Here is a 14,633-nt window from a genome sequence, read left to right as displayed (position 1 = left end):
CGTATATACTGTATGTATATATATATATATATATATACATACATACACACACACACACACACACACAATAAAAAATAAAATAAAGCAAAGATTTGTAACTCAAAACTTTGCTTCTGGGGGTCCCTGGAACAAAATATTTTGAGATGGTGGGTCTGCAGTTTTACAGAATCACAAAACATTTGTAGTATCAGCCTCGGGTCTAAATGGTTTAACTGACAACAAAGCTTTGAGGGTGTAGCTTAACATAAAACATTTACTCACACTGTATAAATCATCGGCATTTGCTTTATTAAGGATAACTAGAAATTAACCATTATCCTGAGATCAGCATGTCTAACACAAATCGTAATGCCATCACCAAGCAGTTTCCTCAACCTCTGATGTCAACACATGCACAGTATGGAGCCTGCTGCTGACTCTAGAAAGCTGTGAGGAAGCATTTGCTATATTTTATTTAGGCAAGAAAACTGTAATTGGAAAATATGCAATTTACACTTCGAAAAATGTTGAACATGTAAGTCTTTGACACTTGAAAGTTGCAACATTCTCAATGTAGTGACCCTAACCCGACTTTAGTTCACTTTGATTTTCTCATTTAGTTTGAAAGTCAGATTAAATGTGTACTCTCGTCCAGATAAATTTGAGTAACTGATCATATCTATGTTATTATCGCTGTGCTTGATTGTGAGATAATCTAGAGTGGTCAGAGTTCACTTGACTCCAACACGTATTCAAATAGTATGACACGTTCTAATATTTCGACTACCTTCAGGACCACCAGAAGCTCACAGAGAAGCTCAGTTCTAAGGAGCGTACATAATGCCAGTGGCGGGCAGGAATAAACAGCACATCCCCAGGTCGCAGCACACACTCCAGGTAGGGAGCTTTAACAAACTCTGGGAACTTTTCCTCGTCTGGACTCTCCGCCTCCACCTGCATTGAGGACATTGTTGTCGTTACATGTCATTTTGGGTGGAATCCTTGTAAAGTCCAAAAAAATGTTACTTTTCATTTAACGTAGTTATTATAGTCACAAACTCTTGTTAATGCTTTTCGTTGGTTCAATATTTATAAAATGGACAGACAAATCAGTGAAAAAAGAAAAAAAATTGAAATATGGAGAATGATACGGTATTCTGCCTGATAGCAACGATTTACAGTCCAACTGTGTACTGTAAAGCCTTTACAGACAGACTGTCCTACCTGACTAGTGTTGTGAAGCATCAGTGACTGGTGAGGGTAGAGCATCTCTGTGTGCTCTGGAGAATACAGGCGAATGTACTTGCTTCCAACCACCTGACGCATACAAGAAAATGGTCAAACAGAATCCCCCACAATCCCCAGACGAATCTTTGACGTGACATGTTTTCATGAAGCAGAGTTAATGCAGTAAACATATTACCTGCGCTAGGAAGTTCTGTTGCGGATCGTGGTGGAGGGGGGACACCGTACCATTCGGCCCAAACCATGCGTTTATAGTAATATCATCATCGTCGCCCTCACCGAGACAACAGTAATCAGGGATGCAGATGTCATCTTTCAGCTCTGGTACCTAAGATGATATCACACAGATCAAACTGTCAAGCATACCACTTTTAAATAGACAATATGCGCTTCTGCTAAAATAAGGTTAATTGGGGGAATCAAACAGACAAGTTTTCTTTTTCCTTTTTTTTGTAACAAACAAATGCTCTGGAAAGCTGCAAGCATTTTGGCTTCTCATGAAATGTTAAACCTCATAGGGGTTTACGGCTTGTAAAACTAAATCGCTCATCCCCTCTGCAACACAACTTTTAAATGCTCCGTTGTTTAATTTATTCTTCTTTCTTATTATTTTTTTATTATTTTTTACCTTTTGGGAATGTTTAAGATAATTGTATTCCACATTTAGCTCCTTGGAGTATTGTTTGTATGTTACTGTGTTTCTTGGTGAATAAGCAGCTCAAAACTAATTGCCCGTAGTGGGATTGATAAGGTTGTTGCCATGAATTAAATAAGTAATTTTGTTCATTTCTATGGGCAAATTATCCAAGACAAATTCACTACAATTGTGGCAAAATAAGTGGTGTACAGATCTAGCTTGGTTTATTAATATAAAATACAATTAAGAGATCATATTCACAACACTTGATATTCTTAAGAATATCAACATTGTTTTGAATTCATCATAACTGATGTGATTACATGTTTTAAGTTCATCACTAAATTGGTACAGTATTTCTCCTAGCTTTGCAAGAGATATGAATACTAAAACAATGTATGGCTGTTATTACATAACTAGGGGATTATTAATTAGGTATGAGCAGTGGTGTCTGTGTGTCCTTTTTTAACATATTGGTTAAGGCATAAGGCATGCCCTATTTTAGAACTTTCCTGCATTTGAGCATAAATTAAATAAGTAATCCAAGAAATTAGACAAAGAAAACACTAGCATTCTCCTTTGTTGATCTTGTTGGACTCAAATCATTTACAACATGGATGTACAAACAATGCCATTAGTTTTACATAGAACATGGACTTAATTCTAATTCTCTGAATTTGCTATTCCTGTATTGCGGCATGTGGACTGAAGGCAGCCCAAAAGAAAAAAGGTTTGAGAACCACTGTTGTGGAGAGCCAGCCTGCCGATCACTCATGTGCTGTCAACCCTGGATGCAACCTGTACACCTATGTATGTATGTATGTATGTATGTATGTATGTATGTATGTATGGTAAATGGTGCATTTATATAGCGCCTTTATCCAAGGTGCTTTACATAGATTGTGCATTACATTCACCCATTCACACACACATTCATACACCGATTGCGGCGGAAGCCATGCAAGGTACCAACCAGCACATCGGGAGCAATTTGGGGTTCAGAGTTCAGTGTCTTGCCCAAGGACACTTCGACATGTAGACAGGAGGAGCCAGGATTCAAACCGCCGACCCATGGATCATTGGACGACCTGCTCTACCTCTTGAGCCACAGTCGCCCACAGTATGTAATGTATGTATGTGCAACACATGCAAATATTTCAACCTGGTTGCACACGGTACCTGGTCAAATAGCTGATGTTGAGCAAGATATCCTGAAACTTTCACTCCATCCTTTTATCCACAGAAAAACAGAACAAAATAATGTTAAAAAATAAATAAACGAGATACATCAATACCAACTGAGCGAGAATAAACTAATATGGATGTACTTTACCTTTGTTAAAATGTAGCGATCAATGAACTCATTCACAGTAAGGAGTGTCTGAGACCATTCTTCATCAGTATATCTTGATCCCACTTCAACAGGTACGGTCCGACAGCCAGCCACAGATCGTATGTACTCTAGGCTTTTCAGCAGGGAAAACAGAATATGACAATTCATATATTGCACAATATGTATTTACTTTATAATGTATACTGACACAGTATCATACCCAGGCCGCTATACAACCTAAGATTCTGTTAACTGGCTAGCTAAGGCTAACTGTAGCTGTTTTATTATTTTTAGTAAGTCAGCTAGGGCACCATGACTGTAGGCTATGTAATGTAATGACACCCTGAAACTGAAGGTGAACAATGCTTGTGTAAAAGAAATACCTCCAACGGTGGTCCCTGAGTGCTGGCCAGTGGTCTATAATCCCTTCTAAAATAACTGGTTTTGAGGGGAGCAGGTAATCTGACTTGAATCCCTCCAGTGAAGGACAGCGTATCCGGGGAATTGCCATTGTTTGGTCAACTACAGGAACAGGTGTGCATGCAAGCTTCAGTTTCTGTTATGGAAATAAGATAAGATAACATTTAGAAAGAATTGGCACAAAAGAAAAATAATCTATGTTTGAGTTGCCATGGTTAAGGACTTGAGCTCTTTATACTTTGTCCTAGAACAAATTAACTATATTAACCAAGCTCATGTTGTGGTACTGACTACTGGGTAAAATGTGTCGTGTTTTTTGTCAGAAAAGATAAGAAGAAAGGGCACCTTGGCATGAAAGTGTCCATTTTGATCATCTTCTTTTGTTGTTTTCCTAAATGTCCTTATTTCACTCTGTATAGTTTGGACCAGGACATGAAGGATATTGTCCATGATGGCTGCACCCATGAGTAAGCCCATGTCACAAGTTCTAATGGCCTGTTCGACCACTTCTGCAGATGGCTCCTGGCGACACAAGGCTGAGACTTTGAACAAGCAGCCATAGGAATAAACACGCCTCCACTCTTTGTCCACATCACGCCATGTTCCCGTGTTGAGTTTCTCCCAAGAATAGTCCATTATGATCTGAGCATTTAGCAAACAATCCACGCCCGAAGTGTCACTGTACAGGTGCTGCCTGGATCTTTTGAGCAAATCCACCACACTTGACTCCACTTTCTCACTGAACTCGAGTAGAAACTGTGTCTCAACCGGCGGCAAAACAGCAACAATATTTGACCAAAGTGAAGTCATTGATTTAGAAGGTCTTTATCTGTCCTGTAGAAAAGAGAGTAAATGTCAGTTTATAGAACATGTACACGCAGTGGCACTGACAACTAACTAACATGTTCCCTATATAATATATTCAGACATTTCAGAGGTGACAGGACTTAAGTGGTAATTTACTTGACTAAAACCATTTATATTGATCTCTGAATTTGCTATAGAGGGTATGCGCATGCATAAAGTCAATGGCAGATCGAGTGGCAAATCGAGTGGCAAAGTGAGTGACAAAGTGAATTTAATGTTGTTTAAAGTAATTCAATGCAATCAAATGGGACTTTTCTGTTTGGATGTATGGGCTGTTTTTTGCCACTCAATAGGCATTCCTGCTAACTTCCGGGAATGATGATGATGTCATGCGCATACCCTCTATTCCGGCATGTGAACTGAAGGCAGCCCAAAAAAAAGTCTGCGACTGGCAGCTGCAGGGGTGCAGACAGTGGTGGAAAGTAACTAAGTATATTACTTAACATAAGTGCAGTACTGATACTTTTACTAAGGTTTTATGACATTAATTACACCCACACAGCCTGAACTTTAACCCATTTAGGATTGAGGCCGATATATTCTATATTCTGTAATCTGTACCAACAAGAACGGCGTTCCCGTCCTGAATGGGTTTAACATTCGTGTTCTGAAGCCTTTTGAGCTGCAATGAAAACAGGAAAAATCCCTCAACATCTGCTGGCAAATTGTTATGGCATATATAAATGGGATTTGTGGACTGTTATATCACAGTCCACAGGCGCTTGTTTGAGCCAGAAAACCCCAGACCACAGAAAATCTACTGAATGTTAAAAGTTCAGGTTTTTTGGGTGCTTTTGGGAGCTCAGAAAACGTTTTCCACCGCAGGGTGCAGGGTTGGGATTCGGTATGTTAGTTATATCTTCTCTGAGTACCCAGGGAGAAGTTTCTCTCTCCGTCCTGCTGTCTCTGTTATTCTTCAGTCGGAAATACTCTTATCAGTATTGGATGGTTATCAGTGGTGCAATATAGTGGTGCAATATAGTGTTACAAGTAAATACAAGTAAAAGTCCGGAATTCAAAATGTACTTGAGTAAAAGTAGAAAAGAATTGTCTTCAAAATGTACTTAAAGTACCAAAAGTAAAAATACAAATTATACAGAAGGTCCCATCTCAAGTTCTCAAATACATAACAAATCTTTTGAAAATAGCAGATCTACAAGCTCACAATGCGTCAGACTTTTGAGCTTGTAGATTGGCTACTTTCAAATGGCCAAAGTATAGGTCGGAACTGATTAATGTATGTTTTGAAATAATAATAAAATGTAACTAAAGTTTCAAATAAATGTAGTAGAGTAAAAGTACAATATTTGCCTCTGGAATGCAGTGGAGTAGTAGTAAAAGTATTGGAAATTGGAAATACTCAAGGAACAAATACCTCAGAATTGTACAGTACTTTACTTTGTTACTTTCCACCACTAGGTGTGGGCCATGCATGACCAGATAATAGCCTGTGTTAAAGTGTCATTACTGTCATGTAATAAAGTTGAGTAACAACTAGTATGTACATTCAATCACACAAGCAGTCATTAGAGTACAATTAGGCCTACTACATTAAATACTTTATTGCAACTGTTGCAATAAATACTTTTACAACATTGCTTTACCACCCCCATTAACAAATCTCACTACACTGGAGCAGGTGTAGCTCGATAATATTATTTCCAACCTGGCAGATAAGATGGAAGAGCAGGTGAAGGAATATTGAGCCAGACACGTTAGAATCGCACATTGCACAGTGAGCAAAGAAACACTTGGCTCACTCTCACACGTCCCAAAAGTCACACTGTTGATGTTTGCCACAAATGTAATTGTGTCATAAACGCTTGGGCAACTGCACTGGAGTGCTGTGCTGTTAACTCTAGTGAACTCTAGATCAGAAATAGTTATATTCATAGTCTTGATCCAAGAAGGCTAGCCCAAAATGTGAACTCTCGTAGATGTATTTATCGATTCTGACATTTTGGTCAGAATCGATAAATACATCTACGAGTGTTCAAATTTTGGGGCTAGGAGAACTAAGAAGGCTAGGAGAATTAAGTTTCAAACCTTAGCGGGACAACGCAGGAGCAATTACGATCCGTATTCAACCTCTGTGTTAAGAGTTTTTATACAAATATTTAATTTAATAACTAACATTAGAACGCGCACTCTTCCGAAATATGCTAACATGCTACCCCAATGCAATGCAATGCTAGACTTGTAGGTGGGCCAACAAAAACACACCGTAATGCAACCAGGCTATCGAACGAATGGTTCCCGCCCGGTTGCTCAGGCACTGCTCGTCAGAGCAAACAATAAACTAATGATAAAATAAATAGAAAATACTAATATGAAAGGATTTTTAAGATTCATATTTTTTATGTTTTCTGCAATACATCGAGGGTAGGTACAATATAAGGTTATTCGAAGTTGATTTTTGTTGAATAATAAGTAGTCAATTAGTTTAAGGATTCATTCACTCACTCACTCACTCACTCACTCGTGTATTTATTTCCCTTTTTTATGAAATCATTAAAATGAAGGGAGTGAGTGAATTGTGAAAGAAAACTGAGTGTAATAGAAATAGGCCAATCTGTCTGCATTGACTGCACACTCCAGTAGAGGGTGGTAACATCTAAACAATAATCTGAGGAATTCTGCACCTGGCACAAATCTCAGTGGTGCTACTATAGTACTACTACTAGTCTACTACTAGTACTACCACACGTTTAATTTACAACTGAATGAAATTTCATGAAACATATTTTTTGGTCTCATTAATAGTTTTGTTTCTGGTGAGTCTTCCATGACCGAAAAGAGCAAGACATTAATGCTACGCCTGTTGGTCCAACATTGCCAGTACCCTGCTGTGCATCCTGTACACTACTAATCAACTCACATGCTCTCCCATGCAGACACAGCTGTTCACAAACTCTCAGAGGCCTTATTGCTACAACCAATCCATTTCTCTCTGTCAGATTGTGATGTTCAAAGCCTGAACAAACTGAACTATAGCTTTAAGCTTATCAAATATTTTATAAAATAAAATAAGAACTACAGCTCAATATTTAAAAGGGTAGTGTGTACAGTGTGTAATCAATGGCAATATATATAACTGCCTTACTGGATAGTGTAGTGCAGTGAGAGTATTGGGAGGTAGTTGACACTAGGGTTGTCCCGATCGGATCGGGTGATTTTCAAATGATCGGAATCGGATCGGGAGCCAAAAAACGTGACCGGGACATCCCTAGTATCAATATTATATCCATATCATAATTTGGAATATAGTACTATTGTGATATGGCATAAACGTGTTCTATAAAATATAAATATCAGATCAGGAAAAAACAGTATCGGCAGATGCTCAAAATCAAATGATCGGAATTGGATCAGGAGCAAAAAAAACGTGATCAGGACATCCCTACATGCAATTATAGTTATTGAACCAATTTTGAGCCAGCACACATACTGATCGACCACATATTGCAAAAACAACAATTTCCCCCACAATTGCTTTATTTTTTAAGATGTTATTTAATCATATTCAATATGAACATATAGTCTAGCTAGCTATAGGGTCTTCAACGTTTTCAGGGCAAGGTCCCCTAAGCTGAGAAAGAGAGATGAAGCTCACGTCTAGTCGTTATGAGCTTGTAGATCTGCTATTTTCTTTTTTTTATGAGTTCAATCAAGTGGTTAAAAAATAATAAAATCACACCCATGTGAAGTGAGTGGTGCAACTCTGTGTGGGGGTCCCCGGGGGGGTCCGCGGAAGTTCCAGACCCAAAGGAACGCGGCCTGCAGGGTGTCGCCCCGCGTCCGAAACAGTCGAGAAATGACAGAGTTACCATGTGGACTGTGGAGGTCCCTGGGGGGTCCCTGGAACATCCAGACCCCCAGGAATGTGCCTAGCCACCCGTTTCCGCCAAGCCGCCCCACGTCCGAAACGGTTGAGAAATGGTGAAAACCAACCAAGCTATTTTCGTGCTCGGACAGACAGACCCAGGGACAGACAGACCCAGGGACCCAGGGACAGACCCAGGGACACACATACGGTATAGCTGTGTAATGGAGTGGTTGCACCACTCAAAAAAAACTATTGCACAAAGATTTGGCTGCCCCCCTGTTGTAACCCTGAAGAGCCCCTGTTGAAGACTCCTGGCCTAGCATATATGAAATGTTTGTCAATCAATGCTAAAACTCACTAGCCTCGCGTTGCGATACTAATATACCACTGCGCTGGGCTAAATCCGACTCGGGATATACGCATTATGCAATAGGGGCGGGTTTAGTGTGGCTGCGCCAGGCTAGAAACTCACTGTATTGTTAAAATACTTCGTAAAGACGAATTTTGAGTGACAGCACTTAGAAAATTGAGAAATTAGCCTATAATATATCAATGTGCATCTCTATACATTGGCTTGTCTAATTGGAATACCTAGGTCGGTGCACAGGCAATGTAACAATGTAAATCGGGAAGGATACGTTGGGAATAAGTTGGGAATGCATGCTACACATTTATGCATTGTCCGTTGTAGGCCTACACATTGCACCCATTGTCAGAGTAGCCACCCATGTGGCTACCACAACCGATCGACCAAATATGGACCCATAGTCGTAGCCGTCTGGGCACCTTGGCTGGTAATCCAGTCTGGCAGTGTGCCGCGGGTTCGACTCCCGATCACGTCGGCCTTTACTGCATGTAACCCCCCCCCGGCCCCCCATCTCTCTTCCCATTGCCTGTCAGCCTACTGTCACCATATCCCTCTATAAAAAAATAAAGGCGAATATTTAAAAAAAACGGTCAGCCCCCAATCCCAGCTCCGGTCAAATCCGACGACCTCGGAATGGTCAGCAGTGGCACCATATGTATTGTAGTGGTCAACAAAGAGTTTGCGGTGATTTACGAAAGTTTGTAATTCAAACTAGGCTCTCTGGGGCCGATCGTTCCGCAGAAAATAATCGGGCCAGCCGTTCCGGTTACTTCAGGAAATCCTGCTGATGTCAGGTTGATGACATGCAGTACGTGGGCATGAATGGGAGACAGACAGACAGACACGCAGAGTTCCATGAGTTGTTATAAGTGAGATGCTCCGATAATCGGCCAGTGATCGGTGATCAGCCATATCGACCGATATTCACTCTGATCGGTAATCGGCATTTACCCTATCTGTGAAAAACCTGATCGGAGCATCCCTAGACCTAACACTTATATGGTGAAAAAGCAACAAACGTGATGCATAGGTCGGCCCATAGCCATAGAGTAAGACAGTTACGAGTTATGACAACTGGAAGTTTATGGAATGCATTGGAGTCTATGGGCTCACGCGAGTACATGAACCACGTGCCAGGCTGTTTTCTGCCCCGTCAATGTCGTAACTCTGTCTTACTCTATTGCTCTGGGTCAGCCTATCGGTGAATCCAGAGTAATCATCTAGTAAGAGAGTGCATCGGCCATTCTTTTTTTTTTACAAAAATATTTATATCAATTATTTTAAGCCTATAGAATCCAGCCATCCAGGATCATGGTGAATCATGACCATAACACCTTTGATTCTGTGAATAAAGAAAAATGAAAACCGCTATACAAAAGGTATTTATTACATTTTGTATATCATATCATTAATTATTCATTTTTTGTTTATTATGGTCATGATTCACCTCTGTCTGTCTGTTACAAAATGTAGACCTACAGTATAGCTCTACTAAAGTATACACTGCATACATTACAGTAATCGTTTTTTTGGTGAAGACAGGGGCAATCTCTGTAATGGCTATAGAAGTCAGAATTAGACTGGTATGATCCTTTAAACAAATGTGGTCTGATCTCTCTGATGTCATGCAGAGATGTTTGAGGTTTCATATTCAATTATCATTCATTGCATATTGGATAAGCCTGAGGCAGACTTGAGAATCTATCTATGCAACGCTATTGTGGACTGTCAAACATCCCATGAAATTGAAATAATCTCAGAGCAAACGTGGAGATATTCTTATGTAAAGCAGATGGAAACAAGAGATCTCACGTTTGTGGGAATAACAGGGGATTTCAAAATGTTTCGTGCATTTCTATTAATTTTCACAATGCAAACACCAGAATTCAAAAAAATGTGTGCCGCTGTTCACTTGTGTGACAGCAAAAAGAAGTAGAGTACCAATAATGCACTCAGTCTGCAACATGTTTCCCACTAAATCTTTGATTATTATTTCCCTTTTTGACGTTCCAGTCAGCAACGTAGTGAATCACAGATTTTATTTTTTGTATGTGTTTTTTTGTGGATTTCGCCTTTATTTTTTATATTTTTTATGGAGGGACAGACAGTAGGCTGACAGGAAATGGGGAGAGAGATGGGGGGATGACATCAAGGGGCCAATGAGGCGCTCCAACATTGAAGCACTGGGCCCTAGTGGTAGGAGGAAGGACTGCAGGCGGACCTATCATATGGATTCATGACGAGGAAACCCCGTGCAGCTGGCCTTTAACATTGAGCGCTCGGTTGCACTTCCGCATTTGACCACCAAAATTTGGTGGTCAAATGCGGAAGTAGACGTTCTGAGACGGTCCTTCCGGGTGCTTCAAAACGCCACTGGGCAACTTCCACTGACATGAATATCGGGGGGGGTGGAGCTTCGCGCCAGTTCAGTCTCTATCCTTCTTTATACTATGGATGACATGCAGTAAAGGCCGTCGGGATCGGGAGTCGAACCCGCGGCACACTGCCAGACTGGATTACCAGCCAAGGTGCCTGGACCGCTGAGCCACGACCCAGGCCGTGAATCACAGATTAAAAAGGAGAAGATCAAGATCACGCAAAGATATAATTACCGGTATGTCTCGGCCAGCAATAGAGGGTATGCGCGTGACATCATCATCAAACCAGGAAGTTATGCAGGAACGCCTACTGAGTGGCAAAAACGTCTTTCTGGCCTTGACAGCCCATACATCCACGCAGAAAAGTCATATCTGATTGCATTAAACAACATTAAATGATGTTAAACTCACTTTGCCTGTTGCTTTGCCACTCGATTTGCCACTCCATACAGCTGTGCTGTGGCCATAGGCAGGGGCATGTTTTGGGTTGTATCCGTCCATCCCTCCGCCAGCCCCCCAAAATGGAGGATGTTTAATTTCTGTAAAGATGTTTCAACATGCAATCAACTAATGGCAGAGTTGGTAAATAACTACATTTGAGTGTTCAGGATATATTATTAACATCATCCCAAGTCATTGGATAAGATATGGTCCAAGTATCTGAGCAAAGGAAACATTTGTAGATGAGCTGGCCTCATCAGCTGCACGTGTGTGTGTGTGTGTGTGTGTGTGTGTGTGTGTGTGTGTGTGTGTGTGTGTGTGTGTGTGTGTGTGTGTGTGCGTGCGTGCGTGCGTGCGTGCGTGCGTGCGTGTGCGTGTGTGTGTGTTTGTGTGTGTGTAATGTAGTGCTGTGGGAGACATGCCTCATACTATGATGCGGATGCCATATTTGTTTAACTGTGTGTGTGGCTGTGGTGGGGGGGGGGGTGGGGGGGTAATCCTGCCAGGAGAAGAAGGGAATGTATTATTCAGATATGTCTCGCTCTGTGGTTGTACGAGGGCATGGGGTATGCGCTGAAGGTCGGAGGCCCAGCGATCTCCCCATGCTGTCAACATCGTCTTCATGTGCTGCCTATCCTGCCAGCTCTTCTTCGGCAGGGGTTAGTGACCTTTCTCTGGTTTACATGGTAGGTAAGGGAGATACCTCTGTGTCTTTTTCCTCACAGGGACTTGTTAGCCGGTGTCACTCACAATGTTAAAGGGTTTTATGTTTTTACACAGCGTGCATCCTTTCCTCCCCCCCTTTCTAAAGACAATTTGATACCTCTCGAGCCCATGACCCAGCGGGGACTATATAGCTGCATGCCCAACATTCCACTTTACCGATGTTTGCATCCTTAATCCAATAATGATACTTTTTCCGGCAATTATGTGCTTATTAGATAATGATAGCAAATGCTGGTATTTAGTTACATTACATAACATAAAAGCTAATAATTATGCCAGGAGTAGTATCATCTGTTTCAGATGTACCGTTGTACAGAATATTCTTTATTTGTGCATTAAACAACTTCATTTTGTGGTAACGCCTGGAATTGAATTGAATTGAATTGAATTGAATTGAATTGAATTGAATTGAATTGAATTGAATTGAATTGAATTGAATTGAATTGAATTGAATTGAATTGAATATATTTTTTGGTTACTCCCTTCAAAACTGGGCTCAATCGTTTCACCACCAGAACAACAGCAAAAAAGTAGCACAAGCTCAGGCAGGGATGCTACTAGCCAAACCAGGGTATCAGGACAGCATGGACCGTGACTGTCAGCGCTGCATTCTCAGGGGGCCAGTAAAAGCCAGAAGACGGATGTATTTACCCCCATTATGGCCTACACAGTAAAACCCTCAGTGTTAAATCATCATTTTTTACACTCTTGGGGTTAAATTAAACACTCAGGATTTTACGGTGTTGTAGGTGCTGCTGAAATAAAAGAGGGAAACAACCCGCGGTGGTGTTGCCACGGATCAAAATCCAATTAAACACTGTTTAGCTCTATACAAACTGCCAGTCGTAGCCTGTTGACTCATGAAATTAATGCATTGTAGAAGTACAAAGAAATAGTTGCAACGGAACAGTAGAGCGTGACCTCAGGCAGTGCAGCCAATGACACCGCTGCATACTTTAATGATGCAAATATCACATTTTAATAATTGGGTTGTCAGTTAGTCTGTATTACCACTATACAGTGTATAGTCTAAAGACATGTTCTTCTGGTGCCCGCACGCACGCACACACACAGCAGCCCCAGTGATCATGTTTTACTTCTTCTTTTTTTAAATGTTTTTTTTTTTTCGCCTTTATTTTATATTTTTTATATTTTTTTATGGAGGGACAGACAGTAGGCTGACAGGAAATGGGGAGAGAGATGGGGGAAAACATTAGAGTATATATATGAATAGAGACGGCACCCGGATGAAACCCTGAGGCGAAATGGACATAGTGGCCGAATTTGATATTGCAGCGTGGGCCCAAACACATAAACGTGCTGGTCCGTTGACTATCATTGTGCACGTTCACGATGACACGTGAACGCTGAATGCCTGCAATGATAGTCAGCGGCAGCGCGTTCATGTGTTTGGGCCCAATCCATCCCAGAATGCACTCTGTTCCTACCCAGAATGCACAGTGAAATCGCCTCATGCGCTTTTGAGCAACTTAATGCAAGTGGATGGGAGGAGAACTCGGGTGCTGTCTCTATTCATATATACTCTAAGGGGAAAACATCCAGTAAAGGCCGTCGGGATCGGGAGTCGAACCCACGGCACACTGCCAGACTGGATTACCAGCCAAGGTGCCTGGACCGCTGAGCCACGGCCCAGGCCCATGTTTTACTTCTTTAGATGTAGGCCTAGTGTCAATAACCCTTTGGGGGTTACCACCACGTTTATTTAAAGGGTAAATTATGCATGCATTAAAAACCAGTGGAGGTTAAGGGTCGCAACATTCCGTTGGTTTAGACCCTTTTTTAATGGACGCCTGCATGGAAACACCCCTGAAGATGTAACAAACGAGAGGTGTAAAGTTAAATGTCCTGTGAAATCACGAGGAGGAGGTCTGAAACAAGGCAGCCATTAATAGCCTGGGGGAGGATTTCCACGGCCAATTATCTCGGGCACACCCCAGCCCTTAGCTCAGCGTGACCAAAGGTCCGCATCACAGCCTTGTTCACTTACACATGTTGCCGCGGCTCAAAGGCAAAGAGATGACTGAGCAGTCCCCGGGGTCATTCAGGAGACATACAGTATAGTCTCGCCAGCTTGGCATGACTCCACTCCACACAGTAGTGCAGTGCCTTTGCTTGCTTGCTCTCGCGCTCTCCACGCAGGTGCTCAGTTCCAGCGGCCTAATGTGAGACGCCAGAGTGCAGGCAGTCCGTCGAAACCACTTTGGATCAAATTAATGCAACCAGGTGTGCCCCTACGGTTGGGGCTCAGGTGACACCTGCTACTTCCCTTTAATTAGAGATAAAACAGCTGTTTCAGGGTAGTCAACGTGAGAGGGGGGGAGGGCGTCCCAAGTTAGTCTGCTGCCTGATTCAAGGGTTTAATAACGTCTGATTATTGCCGGGCAATTGGGACA

General features: G+C 41.6%; 1 protein-coding gene across 2 annotated transcripts; it reads right to left on the bottom strand.

Moving 5' to 3' along the window:
• Positions 1-269: 269 nt before the first annotated feature.
• kdm8 (lysine (K)-specific demethylase 8) lies at positions 270-6,732 on the bottom strand. 2 transcript variants are annotated; one of them, XM_079519842.1, is made up of 8 exons: positions 6,705-6,732; positions 3,960-4,448; positions 3,578-3,750; positions 3,195-3,327; positions 3,041-3,091; positions 1,403-1,552; positions 1,204-1,296; positions 270-933 (listed from the first exon to the last, which is right to left on the bottom strand). In XM_079519842.1, the coding sequence occupies exons 2-8, from the start codon at positions 4,422-4,424 to the stop codon at positions 769-771; spliced, it is 1,230 nt and encodes a 409-aa protein (XP_079375968.1). In that variant the 5' UTR covers positions 4,425-4,448; positions 6,705-6,732; the 3' UTR covers positions 270-768. The 2 variants fall into 2 exon arrangements, with proteins under 2 accessions (XP_079375968.1, XP_079375967.1); XM_079519841.1 differs by lacking the exon at positions 6,705-6,732 and adding an exon at positions 6,528-6,694.
• Positions 6,733-14,633: the final 7,901 nt, after the last annotated feature.

Source organism: Electrona antarctica (genome assembly GCF_951216825.1).
Source record: "Electrona antarctica genome assembly, chromosome: 14".
In the NCBI taxonomy this organism is placed as follows: Eukaryota; Metazoa; Chordata; class Actinopteri; order Myctophiformes; family Myctophidae; genus Electrona; species Electrona antarctica.
The sequence above is the reverse complement of the archived record's forward strand: the minus strand, read 5'-3'. Positions and strand labels throughout refer to the sequence as shown.

What these genes read in the sequence shown, in the direction of transcription:
- kdm8 (XM_079519842.1), bottom strand. Translation starts at nt 4,424, where the DNA reads ATGACTTCACTTTGGTCAAATATTGTTGCTGTTTTGCCGCCGGTTGAG. An exon ending in CTCAGGGACCACCGTTGGAG is followed by an intron (nt 3,328 to 3,577) that starts GTATTTCTTTTA and finishes CCTGCTGAAAAG; the next exon opens with CCTAGAGTACATACGATCTG. An exon ending in AACAGAACTTCCTAGCGCAG is followed by an intron (nt 1,297 to 1,402) that starts GTAATATGTTTA and finishes TGTATGCGTCAG; the next exon opens with GTGGTTGGAAGCAAGTACAT.